At 42.8% G+C, this 23871-nt stretch overlaps 1 protein-coding gene across 1 annotated transcript; it reads left to right on the forward strand.

Annotated features, from left to right (window-relative positions):
- The first annotated feature begins 8281 nt into the window (after positions 1-8281).
- On the forward strand, positions 8282-22051 carry LOC136003237 (BPI fold-containing family C protein-like). Its single transcript, XM_065658657.1, has 15 exons — positions 8282-8387; positions 8761-8872; positions 8994-9122; positions 10566-10721; positions 11529-11592; positions 12400-12460; positions 13359-13450; positions 15293-15466; positions 16173-16226; positions 17534-17704; positions 18244-18311; positions 19620-19662; positions 20510-20573; positions 21320-21396; positions 22010-22051. The coding sequence occupies exons 1-15, from the start codon at positions 8282-8284 to the stop codon at positions 22049-22051; spliced, it is 1413 nt and encodes a 470-aa protein (XP_065514729.1).
- Positions 22052-23871: the final 1820 nt, after the last annotated feature.

The raw sequence follows: 23871 nt of genomic DNA on the forward strand, positions 1-23871 counted from the left end.
TAGATGCTATAACATTAGAAGCACGGCTTTTCATTACTATTTTTAATGTTTTAGTAAAACTTCATAATCACTTTTCACAAACTGAATCTGCTGGTTTTTAGTAGGGAGTTCAGCTGACAGTGTTAGTGATGCTTTAGAAAACTTGTTGCAGCCTGATGAGGAGTGACTGGTTCTTTTCACTAGAGTTATAGACACCACATTTTATTAATTTTAGGAACCAGTTCTTGCATTATTTAATTTATCTCCATTAGTGTTAGCAAAACTTTGTATAAGGAGTAAGACCTTATTCTTCATAAGAATTTCATGATTTGTCCCTTTGTAACTGGATACCAAGAGTGGGAACAGATTTATAAAATACAATGAGTTATCATTGAATTATAGAATCATATTCATACCATCTAGTCCAGATGCTGGCTCAAAACAGGACTAATTAGATCAGGTGGCCAAGGACTGTGTCCAGTTGAGTCTTGAACCCCTCCAAATATGGAGGTTCCACAACTTCTCCAGGCGACCTGTTCCACTATTTAGCTACCGTCAGAGTAAAATTTTTTTCCTAATATCTGATCAGCTTGTTCCAGCTTATTCTGTTGCCTTTTGTCGTATCACCACACACTTCCTGGAAGAATCTGGCTCCACTTTCTCTGTATTCTCTGATCAAAAAGTTGTTGACAATGAAAAGGTCTTTCAAGCCCTCTCTTCTCCAAACTGAACAGGCCTGATCTCTCAGACTTGTCCTGTAGGTCATGTTTTCCAGCCTCCCTTGGTGGCACCTGCTGGACTTGATCCAGGATGTCAATCTCCTTCTTGTATGGGGGAGCCCAAACTGGACACAGTATTCCAAATGCAAATGTTAAATAGAGGGGAAGGATCACTTACCTGGACCTGCAGACATGTTTAACTTGTTGTCCACTAGGACTCCCAGATCCTTTTCTGCAGAGCTGCTTTCTATACAGCCACCAGCCTGTACCACTGCAGGGAGTTATTTGCTCCCAGATGCAAGACTTCACACTTGCTTTTGTTAACTTTATGTGGTTCCTGTCAGCTCGCTTCTCCAGCTTGTCCACGTTTCTCTGAATAGCCCTCCAGCATGTTGACTGTTCCCCTCAGTGTGCTGTCATTCACAAACTTGCCAAGAGTGCACCCCATCCCAGCATCCAGGTGGCATTAAACAGTATTGGTCACAGTACTGATTCCTGTGGGACATCCACTAGTTACTGGGCAACAGCTGGACTCTGCTGATCACAGCTCTTTGATTCTGGAAGTCCAGCCAATTCTCCATCTACCTTCTCCAGTCCATATGTTACCAACTTGGTGAAGAGACTAAGGGAGACTGTGTCAAAGGCCTTGCTGAAATCAAGGTGTAGAACATCCACTGCCCTCCCCTTGTCCACAGTACCAGTCAGCTCATCACAGAAAGCAATGAGGTTGGTCAGGAATCATCTGCCCTTGGCAAACCCATGCTGGCTGATCCCAGTTACCTTCTTATCCTTCAGGTGCTTTAGAAATGGCTTCTCAGACATTTTGCTCCATAACCTTCACAAGGACTGATGTGAGACTGACTTCTCTGCATCAGCCTCCTTGACCTTGAAGAGAGGTGTCATGTCTGCCTTTTTCCAGTCATCAGGAACCTCTCTCAAGTGCTTTTGAAGACTTTTGAAGGTGATAGACAGCAGCTTCACAATGAGATCAGCCAGGCAAAACCTTCAGCACCTCCAGATGTATCCTGTCCAGTCACGTGGATTTGTGTATGTCCAAGTGGGTTAAGTGATCCTGAACTCTGTCTTCCTCTGCTGTGGGTGCTGCCTCACTCCCATAGACTCTGCTCAGTGACCTGGGAGGCCAGAGGACAAGTCTTGCTAGTTAAAACAGCATTTTCTATGTCTCTTGTCATTAGTCCCCCAGCCCACTGAGCAATAAGCCCAAATTCTCCTTAGCCTTCCTTTTGCTGTTGATGTACTTACAGAAACCTTTCCTGTTGCCCTGCTCCATCTGAACTTTGGCTTTCCTGACTTCATTCCTACACATGCAAGCAATATCGTCGTTCCTTACAAGTAGCTGGCCTCAGTTTCCATCTTCTGTATGCTTCCTTTTTGTGTTTGAGTTCACTCAGGAGCTCCATGTTCATCCATGCTGGCCTTCTGCCACAGTCGCTCAGCTGTCTGAACCTTGTAATGCACCCTTCTTATGCTCTGAGGCAGCCGCCCTTGAAGGTGAGCCAGCTCTTCTGCGCCTCTGCTCTCCAGGGCAATTTCCCACAGATTCTGCCAAGCAGGTCCCTGAAATCTGCTCATCTGAAGTCTATGGCTGTAATCCTGGTTTTTGTCTTGCTCGCTCCTCCCAGGATCTGAAACTCCACGGTCCCATGCTCACTGCAGCCAAGGCTGCCCTTGGCCTTTACCTCATCCAGCAGTTCTTCCTTGTTTGTGAGTAGCTGCAGCTCTTTGAGGGTATCAATCTCTGAATAATTCTGTACCTCTTGTATTTGTAAAATGGAGCTGGAAGCTTTCTTTTGTCTTATGTCAGTGTCACCAGAGGCATTGCAACCGGGAGATATTAAAAGTGTATGGAAAGGAAAACTAGTCTAAAAATGTCACACTACAGGAAGTTCACTTCCAACTTGGGACAGAAACGTGACTTGCATTTGATTTTTAGCCAAATCAGTTTATTTATCTAACTGGCTGCTACAGCTTTTACTAAATAAAAAAAAAAAAATCCTGAAGCCAAACAGCAGTAAATTAAAGCAGGGCTTCCAATTCATTGTATTCTATGGTAGGTGAAGGGTGACTAGAAAAAGAGTGGAAGAAAAGGTCAAAAGAAATGGAGATTTTAAAGTAGTTTGGTGTCCCCCATTGATCACACTTTGGGCACTTTCTTCTGCCTGTTTAGGGAAGAATTCATGAGATGGGGAAAAAGAGAACTAAAGCCCTGGTGCCCACCTCTTCTCCCTTCCAATGGGACACGTACTCCAGGACTGACCAACGAGTACTGTGGCTAGGTGAGCCTTTTCAAACCGGAGCCATGGCTTAGCATGACATGGCCCCTTAAGCACTAGTCCTCTGGCTGTTGTTCACAAACAAAGCAATTGTTTCTCCTAAGACTAAAGAGGATGCTGTGTACACCAACAGTTCACAGAGTCATAGAATCATTTTGGTTCGAAAACACCTTTAAGATCATAGAGTCCAACTGTTAACCTAATACTGCCAAGTCCATCTCTAAACTATGTCCCTAAGCACCACATCTACACGTCTTTTAAACACCTCCAGGGATGGTGGCTCAACCATTTCCCTGGGCGGCCTGTTCCAATGCCTGACAGCTCTTTCCATGAAGAAATTTTTCCTAATATCCAATCTGAACCTTCCCTTGTGCAATTTGGGGCCATTTTCTCTCATCCCGTCTCTCACTACTTCGGAGCAGAGACCAACCCCCTCCATGCTACAACCTCCCTTCAGGTAGCTGCAGACAGCGATCAGGTCTCCCCTCAGCCTCCTTTTCTCCAGGCTGAACAGCCCCAGTTCCCTCAGCTGCTCCTCAATCAAACTTGCGCCCCTGTATCACCTTATACTTACCTACTGGTCAGTATACCATTTTTGGTCTGGTATTGTGTCCTGATTGGCAGAACAATGGAAATTATGTGTGTCCCTCAGTGTGCTGCAGACTAGAGTGCACAGAGAAGGGGGAGAATTGTGGAGGCAGAGAACTGGGGAGGTGGGGAAAGGGACTGATAAAGCACCGAGCCAGAGGACACGACTGGAATCATGCAAAGCCAAAGTGATTTGCAGAGATGCAGCAACAAGTCTCCATTGATTGCCATACTGATAAGCTCATTGAGTTTCTTGTATATTGGGTAAAAAGAATCACAGTCTATATCCCCTCTAGCATATAGATTGGAGCAAATGCTTGGTGGCTCAACAGAGAAAACTGAAATAGAAGATGCCTTTTAGAGGCTCTTTGTAATGCCTTGAAAGGTGAAAAGTTTGGGTGCAGAAACTATTTATAGCATATTTGAATGTGCCATCTGAATGCATCTGCCACGAGATATTTGGCTTTTACTGCTATATTTGTAGAAAGAAATGAATAAACTATTCTGGAAGCTTTAGTCTGTCTTTGTTAACTTTTGCTGAAAGTTTTATCTAAACTGCGTGGTACTCCATTAGAAGAACCATAAAATGTTAAAAGGACATGATGAGGATAAGCTGAGATAGTTTTCAGACAATTCAGTTGTTTGTAAATCTTGGAGATCTCTAGGGATGGAAACAGTGGAGGTTTTTCTTTGCTTTGAAGGAACGGCAGAATTTGTGCAAAAAAGTTAAAGGAGAGGTTTATGTAGCTGAGGATGTGATTTTTATTCATCCTCAATTGCCAGAGATATAAATAATGAAATTATTATGCATGTGACTCCCCACGGTGAATGTTAAACCTCTGTAAAGTATGAGTATTTGTTGGCTGACAAATGTCTCTACCCTTTTCTGCTCATGGATTGCACAAGGCAGTGACTCAGATTGTCCAGCAAAGTGCTCTGTGCCTGAGGGAATTTGCTTGGTTTACATGCAAGCTAATTGATTAAATCACCTCTTTGACAAGCCAAGTAGTACTGCTTAACTAAAGTACTGGTTAACTGGATAAGCAAGCAGAAGAAATACAAAATATTGATTGCAAGGCCTTCATACTATATATTTGCACCATATATATACACTATTGTGTATACATACTGTAATATAAATATTATATAATTTATGGTTTCTATGTCCTGAGCAATTTCAGAACAGACGGGCCTAGACAGTTGTTTTCCATCTGTTCTTCCTAGCGATGGCACATTCATTTATTTCTTTCAAAATACAGACTGGGCTATGAGTATCAGTACTGTGGAAGTGCTGAAGTAGAGCCTCCGCTGGGGTTTCCTCTCAGGTCCACCTGAAAAGCCAGTACTAGAACAGTGTGCCACAAAGGCACCAACGTCACCCCCAGCTCAGCATCCAGGCGCCTCAGCACCCCCACTCACCAGCTTACATTGCCCTCTGCTTCATCCCTAAATGAAATTAGAGTGATAGATTTAACCTGGGACACCCAAAATACTTTGGGACATGATTACCAGAGAGGCCACTCCCTGCATGATGCAGGTGGCAGCAATTGGGTCACTTCAAGCTCATGGCTCTTTCCTTTAAAAGAAGGGGCCGTGGCTGCAAAGAGTTTTCTCTACAGCATCCTCAGCCCTGTTGTCTAGCACAGCAAGAACCTTCTCTTCAGCCTTCAGAGGAGAGGTACGGTAAAAAATACCTTGTGATTACCGTTTGTTGTGGAGTGGCTTTGTTGGGAAGAAATACGTGTAATTAAATCTGGCAAAATTTTGAGATTTTTAAGCTATGAGGACTATGCCTATGTCAAAGACATGTTTCCTTCCAGTACTTTTTTTGTTGTTGTTCTGCACATGAAGTGTGTTTCTTTCACCTCTCCATTTCCATCAGTTAAAATTCAAAAGAAAATATTGGCCTTAGTAAAAGGTAAAGGTGTTCTGTGGATTACTTAAAACTGTCACACAAAAATTAAGTTAATGATATCTCCTAATTTTGGAGTTTGCTTAAATTGTGATCACGACTGAAAATATCTTAGAGGTTAGAGGTATATTATTACCACTGATAATGAAACAGCTAGTGAAAGATGCAGCAATAGCAAAAGAAATTTTCAACTATTAGGAGAGAGGCAACTATCTGTTTCTAGATGGTTTCATCCCAGCTCTCCAACAGCTCTGTAGTAACTAAAGAATATTTTTACGTAAACATAATGCTAGAAAAGACTGTCTCTTTTAATATATATATTAATATAATATAGCGTAGTAGCTGGGAATAAAGAAAACCACAATAATATGACGTGTTTGCCATTCACACTGTAAACTTCAGATGACAGAGAACTCCACAGAGATCTATTCCCAGCTCTGGGGGGGAAAAAAATTCTCTGATTTTGTCTAGTTTGGTTTTAAAATTCTCCATCAAGGTGGCTTCTTCCACTCTCCTTGGGAGATCTTGCTGGCAGCAACAGCTTCTGATTTTGTCACTGCATGCAGCCTGTGGTTCATACAGCAAAGGGCCATCTCAATTTAAATTCAGTTGTAGAAGCCCCTGGGATGGGGATTTACTTCACTCATTCACTACCCCCATGGTAAATCCTGTAGAGCCACTGAGGACAGTTGTGTGACATGCATGAGAGGGTAGAGAGAGCCAAGTGATCATCTACTGCATAGCTGGTCAGTGGTGCCATTGACCCCCTTTCTTAATTGTGGGTTTCTGCTTGTTCTGGGGTTGGTTTTTTGTTTGTGTTTTTTTGTTGGTGGTTGGTTTTGATTGTTGGGGAAGGGGGGATATGTGTGCATGGTTGCTTTTTTTCCTCTCATCAAAGTTAGTGACAGGTCTCACAGTGTTGCGGAAAAGCTGCATTGGCAGAACTTGCTGTCAGAAAGCAAGTTGTCTCTGATTACTGACAAGTTACTTGGTGGCATTATGCAGAAGATGGGTGACTTTCAGAAGAAATCTGTGTCTTTGGGAGCAGGTTCTCTAAGCGAAGAATGACCAGGCAGTGCGGGGGCTCCCCCATTAACTGAAGGATCACGCAACAACCATACAGTGATTGGTCACAACTGGCACATACTGTATATATAACTGATATGGATTCAGCTTACCCACCTTGACCCACCTCAGATGTAGACATTAAATGCTGTAGCTACAGGAGGAAAATGAGCACTCCCCACAGGGCAATTTGTTTTAAGATAGGTGGGTTAAATTCCTCTTGACTATAAAGAGGAGTGTTTCAGATGAGAGACCAAACTTTTTGATGTTCAATTAAATAAAAATAGTCTTACCCAAGTATATTGGGGAAGGACAACCTTCTGTGAATAAGTTGGGTTTTTTTTTTTGTCCTGAGCATTAAGTTACATGTTAAGGGAAATGAGACTAGCAATAATACATAAATTGTCAGTAAAAGCACCTATGTTACCTTTATGAATTTGTTCTTATAAAATACGTTGAACACTGAAGTCCATATCTGTGAATGGAGAACCAGGCTATGGTTCTCCATGGGAAAAACAGTGGTTTAATGGGAATGAAAAAGGCAAAAATAAAAATCCATTAGACTGTGAATTTTGTAAGGAGAGTTTTTGGATGATACTTAATGCATTTATTAACATGCAGACTAGGGGATATGAGAACAGTGTCTGCTGGCACAAAATAATTTTCTTTTGTTCTCTATTGGAAGGGAACATAAAGGGCTTCTCAAAGTTGTGGCTAAGATCTTAATACATGGTTCCAAAAGTGGGAGTATCTGTAACTAAATGAGCCGATCAGGTTTTCCAAAGTGCTAAGACCCAGTGACTGTTAAATCACCAGGAGGCACCGAGACCTGCACATATTTGGGAAAAATAAGATACATATCTCAATAACTAGAGGCGGGGGGGGGAAAAAAAGCCTAAAAGTTCGATGCCACTTCCCTTTCAATGGGGTTTGTCCAGGAGGATGTATCCCAAGAGCTTTCTCCACTCCCTGTGACAGTGAATAGGCTGAGTTTTCTGCTCTGCCCCAAGGAGCTCTCTTTCTCCAGCAGCCTGTGCAAAACAGGTCCCCTCTTCCATGGTGTCCTGAGTCATTGGGGAGAGCAACCAGAGGAGGTGGTCTGAGTCAGGTGGCCACGGATTGACCAATGGGAGTATTCCATCCCATTCATGACATCCTGGATATAAAAGGTGGACCCGAAGGATGCTGTCTCTCCTGCTGGGTCTCCTGCTGCTTGCTTCGTCTCTGCATTTTTCTGTTGTCCGTGCAAGCTGAGGCCTCATGACAGGCTGAATCTAGTTCCGGACTAGCTGCTGGGAATTGCAAGACTGGTTCTATAATATTTGTTCTGCTTTATTTTTCTCCATGTTTATTTAGTAGTGTTAGTAAAACGTCTTCAAATTTTCCAGCTTTCTTCTCTCTGTTGTTCTTTTCCTTTCCTCTCAAAATCACCTGTTCTTAATGAAAAAGGCGGAGCGGGGAGGTGGAAAACAGGAAGGGAGGGAGGAAGAGGGTTAAGGAAAATACGTCTGCTGTGGTTTTTTTATCGTCTATCGTCTCCCCGCGATCAAACCATGACACATGTCTACTGGGCTTTCCACTTTATCCATTCTGGAGGGAAAGCTGCTGTCAGAACAGCCCACTTCAAGGAAAGAAAAGGGAGTACAGCCACCACATGACAAAGCAAGAATTTCTACTATCGTTATAAATACTTATTAACAGGTCCTGTGGGAAAAACAAGGAAGATGGTGAAGATCTGCTGTTCTCTCCTCCTCTTAAGTTTGCTCAGTGGGCAACTCAATGCCAACCCTGGAGTCAAAGTGAGGATCACCCAGAAGGGCTTGGAGTATGGTATGTGTGATGTTTCCAGGATCTGGCAGTGGTATTGCATTGAATTGTGGTATGATAGATATCTTGGGAAGCAATAGCAGTGGAAGGCAATGACCTGATTGCAGGCTGTAAAGAAAAAGAAGACTTAAGAGCATGATATAGCAGATCAAATATGCTGCTTGACAGCATTGTACATTAAATCAAGGTTCATTTGATTTCTGATATTGAATCAGTAAGTTCAACTCTTGCCATGACTAGGAGTGAGATCTGAAATAGCACTGCTTGGTCTCAAATTAGATACCCTCTTCTTTCTGACTTTGTGTCCATCAAGCACATAACTGTAAACTCCCAGGCAGTATCAAAGGCAACCGAACTGATCACTGTTTTCCTGTAGCCAAGGAGGTTGGGCTGGAAATCCTGAAGCAGAACATGGAGAAGGAGCATTTCCCCGATTTGAGTGGCTATGAGAAATTTGGGCTTGGTAATGTCAAATACAACATCTCAAGGTAAGTCTTCTCTCCAGAGGCAATTTGTGTTTGACTGAAATTTGAATCTTCTTTTGTGTTCATCCTGACTTGTGAAATAAAAACTTTTTATTTTCTCTCTTTTATCTCCCTCGTGCTCTAGAATACACGTCACTGTTGTTGAATTCCCCAGTGCTTCCATCTCCCTCATCCCTGGGACTGGGATAAAACTGGCGATTGGAAATGCGTCTCTAACTGTTGATATGAACTGGAACATAAGGACCTGGATGTTGTATGTACAGCCGCATGTGTCCTGGGATTTTTCTTGGTGGAGAATGTAGAGATAAAAATGCAAAGTTTATTTTTTCCTGTGACCTCTCCATGGCAAAGGCGCTCTTTAATAGCTAGTAGCAGTAAGCCACAAGTGCAGACTGGTCCTCAGCAGGTCTGCTGATGGGAGACAGCCCCTGCCCCCTCAGCCATCAGCACTGATAAAGAGCCCATGGCTGAGAAGCACCTTTGCAGATAGTAAAGGATTTGTGCTCTAGCTGAATGTTGTTATCCAACCTGCCAGCTAATGACACATGTAGAAAAACTGCGGTATGGTGGATCACAGTCTAGTATAATAAACCCTCCCAGTGCAGCTACACTGTTAGAAACCCTGTGCTACTCCTCCAAGAGGTACAGATCAAAAGCTGATGGAAAATGGAGAAGGAAATGGCAATGTCCTTAGAGCAGCCTACACACCTTCCTAGCCGCAGGCTGCTTCAGAGGAAAGAAATCCCTTCCCCTCTTCCCCACAACTCACATTACCCATATTGCTAAACTGACTGAATTATAGCAGTCTCTGATCTGCACTTCTGGGCTTCTGCTGCCAGGGACAGCAGGGCTGGCTGCTTGCTAAAGATGGGGACCTGGGAGCTGAGGGTGGTGGCACAGCAGGAGGGGCAGGGCCCTCACTGCCAATACCTGGGACGGGAAAGCAGAGCAGGTTGGTGGCAGTGACCAGAAACAGCCACCAGCCCAGACTGCAAGCAAGTCCACAGTGAAGAGGCAAGTCTGAGGTGAAGCCGGGAAGTCAAACCAGAAAAGCACTGTCAGGATTAACAAAGTACAAGGCTGCACATAGGTGTACCTACAACATAGCTTGAGCAAAGACCTGAACTCCAATGCAGCTCATAAACCAAGGGTAGAGACCCCCAATGAGGCTTTTCACAGCTCTCTCACAAGCAAGCTGTGAACAACTTGATCCAAAACAACAGAGCTTCACCATGTTGGAGCTGGTCTTGAGCATGGGCTGCGAAACCCCTGGGGAGGGGTGAGGGAGAAGGCACAGAGGCCATTGGGGCACTCCAGGCCCTGACGTGGGTTTGTACAGGCCCTCCCCAGGCACCAGTAGACTAGATCCCAGTACAACACTCTTGCCCTGTCTTATATTGGGCATATACCAGTTCCCTCTGCCGTGGACACAGGTCTGGTAACTGGAACAAAATACAATATCAAATCATCTACTTTCCCAAATCTATAGTTTTCCAAAACTCCTAGCTGGAAATCTGTGTGGAATACTTGATTATTTGCAGACATATTAGAATCTATTTTCATTATGAGCAATGTAATAAAAAGTATTCAAGTAAACAGTTTCTTCTTCAATGAACAGAAAAGCGTCCATTTAAAAATTGAGTCTTGAAAGTTCAATAAAAATAGGTTTTCAATTATTTATTTTTACTTTATGCAGTAAAGACAGTGGAAGAGGCACAGTGTACATTTCAAAGGTGTTTGTTACTGCAATCTTTTCAACACCCCTGGATAATATGGGTCATACATCAGTATCACTTACCAGCTGCCGGACAACTTCTGGTGATATAGACATCAAGTTGAATGGAAAAAGTGGGTAAGTGGAAGAAATTCATATATACTCCGGGAGAAAATCACTGCTAATGAATGGCACAAAGACAACTTCACAAAATAGGGCACCTGTTTTGGCATCTACAGGCACCACAAGTGAAAATCAGGGCCCTAATCCAGTGTTAGAATGACCAAATTTGACCATTGTCCTTGTATTTTTGCACACTGTCCCTGGAGTAGAGGATAAAAACAACAGTTCTTGTCAGATCAAGCAATCCCTTGTACTTCTTCAGTACCCACCTTTTTCCAAATGCTGCTCTACTCTTCAACTCCAGGTAGAAGTTAACATACTTGTACTATGCTTTAAGTACTCCTAATCATGTGCTATCAAAACTAAATAGAACCAGACTTCGTCTGTTCTGCCTCTGGTTACAGCCCTCTGCAACATTATTTCATTGTTTTCTTGTACATCTCTCACTGTCTGCATACAGCTCTTATCACCTGGTTTTAGGTTTGGGTTTTTTTGTTGTTTGCTTATTTTCACTTGTGTTGGAAGTTCCTACTGCAGACACTACTTACTTATGCTGTGTTTGTACATACATGATGGCAGTAATACGAAGAATTCCTTATTCATAAAGATGAAACTACCCAGGCTAATTGCCGAGATGCCTAGTGGTGAAATTATCTGCTTTTAAATGGTGGTTCTCTGATAGCTGTAACACTTAAGAAAGCTTCCTTGTGTCCTAGAGTATCACACTCAGAGGCCATTAAATTCATGTTCTTTGGAGATATCTTATTTCCTGTTAATGACTGTAGTACTTGACCCATTAATTGCTTTCTTCCTTTCCTCTAGCTTCCTGCATAACTTCTTTATCAAGTATCTGAAGAAACCCATTCACAGGAGACTGGTCACTAATGTAAGCCTTTCAAATTGTGTAGGGGAAGGGTTTAAGGAAAACAACTTTCACAAATTAGTGCTGTGAACTTGGCAAAGGAAGAAATAGAAAAATAATGTAGTCCTATTCTAGTCTGATCAGCACAGTCACTGTTTTGCCAGCCAGAAATGCTTCCAGATAAAGTGCCAAGTTCATGGCCAAGCTATTGACTAGTCCATAGCTAAGTTCAACCAAGGCAGCAGTAGGGCTGGAAAATGTAGTTATTTTCCCATTCCAATGCAGAGTAAGTCTCTGCTTGTGTATCTACAGGCATGCTGGGTTTTGTGTAATTTTTATACTCAGCAGACAAAACATAGATGCACAGAGATGTTGCAGTGCATCACCTGATATTATGACACACTTAAACTTCATTATATCCAAGAGGTGAGTAGTTCTGATGACAACCTTCCCAGGGCCTCTGAGAGGAGGCAGAGTTTGCGGTGGCTGTGATTGTGCCCCAGAACAGGGATGCTACCTGTGAGACCGATGTGAGATCTCCATCTCCTCCTTGTGCTGTTAAGGCTGGGGTTTTGTCACCACCATCAGGCTGCCGGTAGCAACTTCCCACTTTGTTGCCTAAAGGCAGGTCTGACATGGGATTTGCTCACATTGCACCAGGTAGGAACCTTGAGGAATCAGTTAGCTGAAGAAAAAGTAGTTTAGGTGTTTTGACAAACAAATGCTGCCATGTGTGTCACATAAGCTGACAGATTTGCTAGCACAGAGCTGAGAAGTGCTGGCAGATCCACCATGCTAATCAGGCCATAACTTGAGTGTACTTTTATGCAGTCATGTCCCAACATCAGATCTGGGATCCAGTTGATAGATGAAGACCTCCAATCACTGAATGGTGAGTCGTGAGTGAGATCTTTTCCTTCTGCTTTCTCTCTCCAGTTCAGTGAAATTCTGCAGTTTCCTTATAGCAGCTGGTCAGCAAAGCCTCCAAGAGTGGTATCAGACCCCCTGATCTGCCTGCTCCCTTGCTTACAGGACCACAGTTAAATAAAGGGAGTTGTACTTGGACAAGAAAATGATATTTCTGAAGAGCTGAGGACCTGGGAGCAATTCTCAACTTGAAACTGTGGCAGTGTGCACCTCGGTTATCAGAAATGCCGCTTAGAGGCCACACAGCACTGATGCTAAGGCAGTTTTCCATTCCCTCCCATGCTCTTTGTCCTCCTGCACACATGGCACTTTATAAGCCTGCTCGCCTAGCCTGCCTGGAACATTAAGTTTCACTTGCTTATTTATCAGACTTGCCAAAGGCAAAAAGAAAAAGCTCCTTTGTAAAAATCTTCTCACTTTAACTGTTTTGGGTTAGATTTGCAGGCATTTAAGGCACCCAAAGTGTTGGGTAGATAACTGTGTGCAAAACACAAGTACCTAAGTGGATCAGGCACCCACCTTTCTGGGAAAGTATTTGCAAGTTAGAGGCATTCTGGATGCTCTCAGGACTGCTTGACAAGGCATCTCCTTATGCCCTGAAGCACTGATTATGGCCATTTCATTTTTTTTGGTTAAATCGAATTTACTTTTCCACAAACTAAAAAGGGTGCTTTAAAGAAGATGCCAGTAGAAACATCAAGCCTTAGGTCAGAATGCATGTTAGGAGGTTCCTGGTTGTGTGTTTCCCTAATCTTTGGAACAACTTGTCATTCTCCTTCAGGAACAGACTTAGTTTTATACATAAAGTTCTTTCTGTGCTTGTTGTAAGATTGGGTATTTTGTCTTGTCTACCATCCTTACAGTCCTAATGCCGATTGATGATTTGGCTGAAGTAGACTACTCCTTAAACAGCTTGCCAGCAGTATTCCAACCATTCATTGACCTGGACTTAAAGGTAATTGCCTGTAGTGCTATTTGCCAAGATTGCTGTGGCTTTTATTGTTGAATGATCCACTTTCTAAGACTGTTGTTCAGAACATTAAGATTCAATATCTGAGAAGACAGGCATTTCAAAGCACTATTGCATTTGTTATTGTAATCATTTTTAACAATCCTCTTGTAAAATGAATTATTTAAACACCACATCCTTTTTTTTTAAATTGCTGTTGAGTTGGTTATAGCAAATAGCAATAAAAATTGACTAAGCAACTTAGAAGAAAAAAGAGAAAGGGAAATGAGAGAAATAAAGGTATTCAACTTCATCCTTCTCTCACTGTTGATTAATATCTGGGGCTTCTTTGTTCAGTTGGGGGAAGATATCTAGACATTGCACTAACTAGATGTGTTTGCTGTCAGCTGAGAGAGGAAAAGAAAGAGCAAGACCATGGGAGAAAGAGTTAAGGCTCAAGAGAACACCCTTGAAAAAGCATGGGAGCCCAAGGAGTGCTGCTGAGTTTGAAGGCCTGAAAGTTTCTTTCAAATAAAGGGAAAAACCTCTCGTACCGAAACTAAAATCAGACTAGGTCCTAATTCTAGAATGACTTCATTGTTATTGTGTGTATCATGATTTGGTTGAGGGTAGTTATTGTGACCATAGTATCCAAGATACTTAACTAAATTCAAGATGCCTTATGCTAGGTGCTCTACAAAGGGAGAAAAGACAGTCTTGTCACAAAGATCTTATATGTATTAACAAGAGACAACAGGGAAATGAGAAGCAGGAACACAAAGGAACAATAAGCCAGGATCAGTCGGTATGGTAGACAATGGTCTTGGTACACCAGCTCTGCAGCTGCTGTCAAGCTCTTCCAGGTATTATAGCAACTAGATTTTAAGCAGGGACTTGAGGCAGACTAAAGAGGTAATGCCATGACTGTTTACAAGAGCTACTCTCCCACATAAGATGCAACATGGAGGGAAAGATACAAAGCAAGTGACTGGTCAATCCAGCAAGTGAAGAATGATTGGAGAGGTCATCAGCAAAGTGACTTAGTGCTTTGTAAGCATTTTGATAGTCCTCAAAAGGCAACATAAAATTTAGAGATAGACGCAGAGGAGTTGAGAAAATAGACAAACAGAATACCTTTGAGATTAAACAGAAAGGGGGAATGAATAAAATGGATATGAAAAATCTTAACTTCCGAGTACCTTCCTAAATTTAAATGAGTTTTACTTTTTTTGCTTTGTCTGGATGCATTTGGAAATATTAGATCTTCAAGCCTTGGCTAATATAATGGGTAATGCAGAAGACAACGTAAATGTGTTTAGAATTGTCTGACATGACTTGCCTTTCTCTCATAGGCATTCTTTTTCTGCAGAAGTTACCAGCCTACTTCTGGGTAGAATAAGGTGCTGATTTTGATCTAGAAAGGCCTCTGGTTTTAGGGATCCATCTTGTAACTGAGACCGTTGGAAAGCCCTAGGCCACAGTACTCAGATTTAAATTCCTAGAGATAAGGAAAGGAGAAAGTAAGGCTTTTCAGTAAGGAGGAGCCTTAGTCATGCTCTTCATTCAATATGCAGACACTTCATTAACAGGCTTTGTTTTCAGAGATGGTGACTGTCTTCAGTAGTGACAAGCACCTCCAGTGTCTGGAACTTGTCTCTACCTCCCACTTGAAAGCACCAAGGCTTCAGAGTGTACTACAAAGCCTGCGTACTTATTTATAAATCAATAGCTTGAGCAAGGGAAATAAAAATAGGATTAGTTCTCTGCAGTCACTTTAAAGACATATTGTGGCTCTGATTTTATATATATATATAAAATTTTTTTTTAATCTTTGCCAATACTTTTCAGGGGATAGTCTACCCAACTGGAAACTATACTGGTCCTCCCTATGTGGCAGCTCCCTTTGCTATCCCAGACCAAAGTGACTCCATGCTCTACCTTGCCTTCTCCGAGTATTTCTTTCAGACCTCCTCATTTGCCTACTACACTGCAGGGGCCTTCAATATCACCATTACAGAGGAGGTAAGTAGAACACAGAGCAATGCGGACGCAGCAGCTCAGGTCATCCAAGATGGGGCTTTGACCTGCCAATTGCCAGTACCTGGCTGTATAAAGCTGCTAATTGGTCTGCAAAGTCCTGAGAGAGTAGATAATAAACACCAGCATACTACTATGCTCTTTTATTACGCTGTAGATAGATACCTCAGTCCACAGCCAGGAGTGCCAAGTTCCACTGAGGTACTAAATACTGGCAACTTTGCTACAAAAAATAAGATTTTTGTAGACCTGAGGCATTGACTTTTCTGAGATGAACAAAAGTTTACTCTTGGGAATTTAGCTGGATCAGTGGCTGTTTTCTGAGACATCTTTATGGACTGAAACTACCATAGGGGCCATGGAAGCAAAGCATATGTCAGAGCACAGTAGCTGTGGCTTGGAGGCTAGCTGACTTGGCTGGCCTGTCTCCAGGAGGTCCAGTAAGTCCCAAAACCTACAGATTGCTGCCAAAACTATAATGATATTAAGCATTTGCTTTCCCAGGAAGTATTTTGACATATATTATTGGGAATCAGCTTTAAGTATACTGAGTGCCTTAATATTTCTGAGAACAAAAAGTACAAGATCAAAGATTCATTGAATTGACAGTAATAATGCATTTAGAGAAAAACTGACCACAAAGGTCACATCTGGTAAACTCATTTTTCTCATACTTTTTTTTTTTCTCCAGACTTGCAGCTATTTTAATATAAGCACAGAGATATTTGGCAGTATCATCCCTGAGGTGAGTATCATTACTTCCACAAACTCTTAGGAACCAGTCACCGTGGGTGTCAGACATGTTGCTACTGGTGTATCTCAAAGGTTTGTAGGGCCAGCAGGTCTCCTGTGCTGGAGAAGTGGGCACATGTATACCTCGTAACTGCAGAGCAGATGGGCCTTGTCACCTTCCACCCCCACAAGAAGTTGAATGACTTGCACTGTTACCAAAATTGGCCCGTAATGCTGCACATCAATCTTTACTCTGGGCAGTGTGCCAAAGACACAGCTGTTCCCACCTAAAACCAGCTCTAGGCAGGAAAAAGCTTCCAGTCATGAGTTCCTACTTTGAGAGACTTCTTAGAGGGCCTCAGCTCAGAAAAAAACACCTTTCTCCCACCCAAACCTGCACAATTATCTTTGCTTCACTACTAGCCCATGACCGGCTAGCAGAAAGGAATCCAGTAAAGACCTGGGAAGGGACTATAGTAGCCACTTGCAGGAAACCAAGCTAACAGATGGGCAGGAAACATTACATCTGTGAAACAGACAAGGCAGATGCACAGGATTTCCATTTATTTTAGGTGAAGGACATCAATATAACAGGACAGAGAATATGAGCATGTGTGGCTTCCACCAGCCTTCTCAGACAGAATGAGAAACCAAAAATGAGCATAAGAGACCTTAGAGCATGAATGCTGAGGTTGGATGAAATTGGACTCATGGTTTGAAGAACTTACATCCTTGCTTGCTTCCCAGATGATACTAAATTCCTTCCTCAGAAATCTAGAAATGTTCCTAGGGAAGTCATCGTATGGTCTTCTCTGTAAAACGTTATCAGCATTGATGCTAATATTCCACTCCTTCTGTTCTAAGTAATGGTCTTGGTACACTTACCCCCTCTTCAGGCCATGAAGGCTCCTCTGAGGACAGTCCAGAGCAGGAACCTGTCTCATGAGATGGACGGATCTCAAAGTGAATGACTCATGAGCTCTTTCGTTGTGTGACTTAAACATCACATTCATGTTCCATTCCTCTCCTGTGTTCACAAATGTGTATTTAATTTCTCTCAACGTGATATAGAAAGAATTGTATTCCTTGAGTAGAAGGAACTTCCCACTGTGTTCCTGTTGTGGCCAAGAATGTTGATTTATTACTACAGAAAACCTCTACTTCCTGCTTGCTTGAAATATTATTATGTTAGCAGATATCTTTTGTGTCATCTTAAGGAACTACTTCAAAATTATTGCTTTGAGAACAATAAAATGCAGTATTTTGATCTGTTCTACAATAAAAGCATTTCTGTCTCTTTTTTGTCTTGGAACCTTACAGGTAGCCAAATATTCAGTTATACCCTACCCAGTGATGTTGAAGCTAATGGCTACTGAAGTACCTATCATCAGCTTAGAGGAGGATTCCTTCACGGTAGAGATTCAGGGCTCCATGGAGGTGTTTGCTGTTCTGCCAGACTCAACCACCCAGTCATTGTTCACAATGAACATAGTAAGTACAACGAACAAGGTGATATTTCACTCAGGGTTAAATATGTTTGTTCCTTCTGTTAAAACTGTACAAGAAACAAAGTGCTGGATTTCTAGTACTGAAACATGCAAATTCGCCTTAGTCACAGGTGGTGTCTATGGGGCATCACTTAACCTATAGGACTTCTCCATGGTAAAGAACATTTTTCCTTTAGATGGACAAAAATCCAAACATGTAGTGACACTGATTAACCAAAGTTTTGTTCTCTGGAATGACGGTTCTGCAGGAATGAGTCATGCCTCTTGGCAACTTGTTCATTTAACTGAAAATGTATTTGATTAGTGAAACCTCATTACCCACATTTCAGCTCTTGTCAGTGCCATTCAGATAAGCAGACATTTACTGTGTGAAGCCTTGCATGGGCCAGGGAGAAAGTTGCATCTGCATTAAGCATTTTCTGTACATAAATGGGAAGATGGTATTTCTGTATTTGTGACTGATTCACAGCAAGGGTCCTGTTTTCTGTGTGTCTGGTAACCCCTGGTTCCTTTATTCTGCAGACAGCCAACACCAGCATCGCTCTGAATATATTTGACCAGAAATTGATGGGATCGCTATGTTTGAACAGGTAATTCAACCTGGGATGGAAAGCACTTTCAACCATTTGAAAGTGTTATTAATCCCAACATTAGCAGTTTAGGCTCATGATCAGATAACCATAATTGTGTTTTCCTGCTGAGTTCATCTGCATTAGATTCTCAAATTCTCTATCTGGCTGTAGAATTTAGAGCAGTCAGGAAACTTCTCTGTGATAACTGCCTCAGTCCCCAAGGGACTGCCCACCAGCTGAGGATTGCTGCAGGGCAGTGGTTTCATGGGAATTCTCTGCTCCTCACATCTACTCTCTCCTCTGAGCTAGCTAGATGAAGTGTGCAGGGCAGTTATGATGACCATGAATCGTCTGAGAGCTACCCTCATCCCTCTGTAGCTGACAAGATGCAACTGCTTTCTAGCCCACCTGTGCCACTAAAGAAGTGCAGAGAGGTCCAGGACACGGTAAAGAATCTGGGCCTCTGCAGTTCCCCTGTGCTGATGTTCTTACAGCAGAGATTCTCCAGCTAAGGCACTGCAACTTCCAAGGGTCAGAAAGCTGGAGACCAAACACTTGGGCATTTAGACATCTAGCATGTCACATTTTATAGAGAGAAGCTCTGTATATCAGGAAATCGCAGCTGGGAATTGGGACCCTGATTTCACAGAAGTCCCTTGGGAAGACAGTTACAGGGTTAAGAATATGCAGAGTTCATCAGGGCACAGATGTTAGGAATTTAAGGAGGATAGTGCTGCTAGCATTTTTTTGCAACAACATTCAGAGAGAAAAATAGTCTAGAGTGTGCTGAGAGCTGGAGTGCTGGTTCTGTGGAAACTCAGAAATCATGTTTTGAATATATGTTTGGATACTTGGATATGTACTGAGAAGTATTTGAATTCGTAAACAGAGGCATTAGCAACACAGCCATCAGCAGCAGTACCATATGATGAATGGAATTTTTCTTCCCACCCCGATAAGGCTCACATCAAAGCATAAGGTGGATGTGAAATACCTGAGGGCCTTCAGTCCTTGATGCTAGCCCTGTTAAAGTCCAATTGTCAGTAGGATTTCCAAAATACAGCACAGAGCGGGAGAGGTGCACTCACATTGCTGCCTACAGCCCTTCTACCATACTCTTTTGCATGCATGCTCAGCGATGCCCTAAGAAAATCACCTCTTTCTGTATGAGGCAATATGCATTGTGTAAAATATATTGCTTCCAAAATCTCTTTACAGATGTTTCTTAAGGCCTGGAGCTCTACAGCAGTGCCTGCACATGACTAGAATAATGTGTGTTTATTTACTCTTTCTAGTGACTCATCTTGTTTCACTTCTTTCCCTCAGGCTCCAGTTCTCCCTAGCCCACTCCAATGTTGGCTTTTTTGAGGTAAGCAGAGAGTTTAAGCACATAGGAAATGCAAACCAGGAATATCAGTGATATCAAGGCTAAAGAGTAAGCAGCTACATTCTATTTGTATTTCTGAATCATTTGGCTTCATTCCTGGGTGGCTCTTTTCCTGTCTTCTGGCAGCCACCTTTCTGCTGTGGACTTAAAAGTACATTCTTTGAGGCAGGTTAGTGCTCTGAAGATAAGATGTTCTGTAGTTCCCCTGACTGCTGTGTCATATTTCAGCAGTAAGCAGAGAGATCTCTCGAATCGTAAAGGTGAAATGCACAGCAGTAATCTGAACTGCAGCAGCAGCTGGAGCGGTGTGTGGCCCAGGCGCTCGCACGACTGAGGCAGAGGAACTCCATGCGATGCAGTGGAGCTCATCACAGATGCTCAGAATTACAGCAGGGTGTGGTAGCAAAAATACTGGTCTCAGATGCCTGAAATAGTGTAGTTGTTGGCTTACAGGGGAAAACCCTGCCTCCGCAGAGAGTCATTTAATTCTGAGTATAATCAGTCAGTTCTGAGTAGCAGAGGAGAAAGGATTAAAACTGTTCTGGTCCTGCTTTGCTATTGGTGATAAATTATCTCACAAATAAAGGGAACAGATTGTTTTAAATGAAAATGTTGCCCAAGTGTGATGAAAGCCATTTGCATTTTGCATCTTGCTTCCCTTGCATCATTCCAAAGAGTTATGACCCAAAGTTCACTTGAGCTTATGAATCTTTTGGGCCAAATGTGAGCTGAAAAGTGAACATGAGCCTACTAACCCCATCCAGGATCAGGGCATGACAGTTCTGCTAGCAGAAAGTGATGGCGAATGCAATTTTCTTTTCTGTGGCAGATCTCACTTCTGGAGAACATCCTGTCTTACATTTTACAGACTGAAGTAATTCCATCAGCTAATGGTAAGACTGCATTTCTAAGCTAAAAGCTTCCAGCAGAGTGGGTGATTCTAGGAACTTCTGACTTTCTGCTTAAGTTTCCAGTTTTCATTAACTTGAGTGGAAAATGACTATCAGCCAGCAAGCAGTGGAAAGGGGAGATTGATTTGGAGGGGTGTAAGCATGTCCTCTCACAGGCACTGTCCTGCAAAAAAGCACTTGGAAACTTGTAATTCACCTGCCTTTGCCTCACTCAAGGTGGCCCTGATGCATCAGTGAGAAGTGCGTCTCTCTCACCTGCACACCTGCCTGAGGCCACTGCGTGTGAAACATATTCCTCTTTGTTAGACCACCCCAGGGCTTTTGCCTCTCATAAATCTTAAGGCCCCAGAGACAGAGCTTTGTGCCAGCCCTCTGTACAGGGATGAACTTTGCCTTCCTTAATTAATGGAGACAAATGGGAACAGGTTCTAATGATGCTAGAGCTGTGCAGTGTCCCTGGGTCACTAGGGACATCTCACTGGGGGTGTGGTGTGTTGAACGTGAAATGCCTTGGCTTGGCTGCAATATTCTGCCAAGAGAAAAACATCTGTAATTCTTTTCCCAGCTGGTAAATGAGCATTGTATCTACCTCCCAGGGTTGCTTGTGAAGACTAAGAGGTTAATTGTTGAAAATGACCTAGAAATCTCTGGACAAACAGGGTTTTTGAAGGGCAGGTATTTCTTATTTTTCCAATGCATACCCAAATCACTGTGTTTGTCTCTTTAAGCTAAACTGTCAAAAGGATTTCCTCTTCCTAATCTGGCTAATGTTACCTTGACGAGACCTCACATTACAATTGTACAGGTGAGATTTTGATGCTCTCATGAAAAGGTTATTCCTTTTATTTTTTTTCTCCTATTTTTCCTGTTCCTATTTGAAAGCTAATTCTGTAGTCTCCACTTCCAGTCCCAGGATATTAGTGATGATCAATAGGAAGAAAGACAATTCTTCTCACTTTCCATAGATAATCATGTTAGACTGTGGGCTGTTATCTGCAAGTTCCTTGGTCTGTATGCACTGACACTGGGGGAAGCCTTAAGGATAAGTTTAGATGGCTAATTCCTAAGTAGCTCAAATTAGGTAAAAAATAATCCCACTTTGTGGTGATTGCCTTGTTGCCTCAAGGCTCAGATGAACTTTCCTGTGTGGGCTATATGATCTTTAGGTTGCTTTCCTAAGGATCCTTTCTGTTGCTAGTGTGGTGCAAAGGGATAGCACCCAGGGAAAGATGGGGCTCTTTTGCAAAGTTCAAAGGACAGAATTTAATAATATTTGTTACCTCCAAGGCTCAGCTGTTTTCAGGAGATTTTCTGGCCTTTAACACCAGGATTAAGTTAAAATTAAAACCAAACCAAACCAAACAAACAACTTCATTTTGTAATTCATAGCACTTCAGTGACTGTTCTCCTCCCCACAGGGATACATCTTGATTTCTACTGATGTCCACTACAAGCACTAAAGGAGAAGAGAGACCATTTGTTAAGTGTGACCTTCAAATCAAAAATGTGACTCTAAAGGCGTAAAAGTGTGCGGTTCCGCTGAAAATTGTTAACTTCAGCTCTGACAAGGGCAATGTTGCCCCTGTTGGGGGTGAGGGGGGATGCAGGGAGGCAAAGAAAGCTGATAGAATGGTTAAGCTGTACAGTGGAGGAGAACATATGATGCATGCTTGACATTATTTATTCTGGACTTTAACTGATGCAAAAATGTTTTTAAGATTAATGCCTCTCTTGAAATACAGTATTGTCTATACACTTCCGGAAAGGTTTCCTTTCTCAAAAGAAGGGAAAGTATGTTGTCGAAATGCTGCTAGGGCAGGTATACCTCCTAATCTGTTTCTACCGTAATGATCTAAACTTCCTTCTGAACATGACACACTAAGCATAAGGTGAGCCCTCTCCAGAACCACATCAGACTGGGAACTGTCCCAGCTGCAATGGGAATTATAATCTTAGCAGTGTCTTAACTAAACTCTTAACATAAATCTTGAGAAATCTGCAGAAGCAGTCCAAGAAGAGAGACAAAGTAGCAGTACTACTGCCTCTGGTAGTCCTTCTGCCCCTGTGACTCTTCAAGTCCTTGTGCCTGCTGCATCCCCTGTTTAGCATTGCTTAGCCAGGTTAGATACATTTAACTCCCTGAATGATTCTGTTTAAGTCTTACAAGCTCAATCCTCCATTATCTTTGTCAGTGTTTCTCTAGATTAAAATAGTTACAGATACTCCTTACTTCATTTTATGTCATCTTACCTTCTTTCTACGCCTTCTTTTTTTAATACTTCTGCAGAGGACTGTGCCTGCCCAGCAATGATTAGGCGCTTGTACTTTGGCCAAGCCTGAAAAGAAACCAGGCTCAGACCTCCCAAACTAGCACCAGCAGGGAAGAAGCAAAGGCTATGATGCCATATCCCCCTCTGTTTTGCTACTTTTGTAAGCCCTATGAGAAGCCCCATCCACCTGGTGTGATGCCTAAACCCTCACCATACCAATGCTTCCTCAACAGGAGCCCTTTTTACTGTACAGACTTGGCTTGAAAAGTTGTTTTCCTCATAGAATCATAGAATTATAGAATCGCTTTGGTTGGAAGAGACCCTCAAGATCATCAAGTCCAACCCTAACCTACTTCTGGCACTAAACCATGTCCCTAAAAACCACAGCTACAGGTCTTTTAAACACCTCTGGGGAAAGTGATTCAACCACTTCCCTGGGCAGCCTCTAATCCTGCGTTCAGTTTTGGGCCCCTTGCTACAAGAAAGACATTGAGGTGCTGGAGAGAGTTCAGAGAAGGGCATGAAGCTGGTGAGGGGTCTGGAGCACAAGTCTGATGAGGAGCGGCTGAGGGAACTGGGGCTGTTCAGCCTGGAGAAAAGGAGGCTGAGGGGAGACCTGATCGCTGTCTGCAACTGCCTGAAAGGAGGTTGTAGCATGGAGGGGGTTGGCCTCTTCTCCCAAGTAACAAGCGATAGGACAAGGGAAATGGCCTCAAGTTGTGCCAGGGAAGGTTCAGCTTGGATATTAGGAAAAAATTCTTCATGAACAGGGTTGTGAAGCACTGGAACAGGCCGCCCAGGGCAGTGCTGGAGTCACCATCCCTGGAGGTGTTTAAAAGGTGTTTAGAGGAGGTTCTTAGGGACATGGCTTAGTGCTAGAGTCGGTTAGGTTATGGTTGGACTTGATGATCCTGAGGGTCTGTTCCAACCGAAATAATTCTATGCCTTGGCCCCACGGCTACCCAGCGCCTTGCCCAGGCTGCTCCAGCGCGGAGCCCGTGGCGCACGGG

This window comes from Caloenas nicobarica, chromosome 1 (assembly GCF_036013445.1).
Source record: "Caloenas nicobarica isolate bCalNic1 chromosome 1, bCalNic1.hap1, whole genome shotgun sequence".
Lineage (NCBI taxonomy): Eukaryota > Metazoa > Chordata > Aves > Columbiformes > Columbidae > Caloenas > Caloenas nicobarica.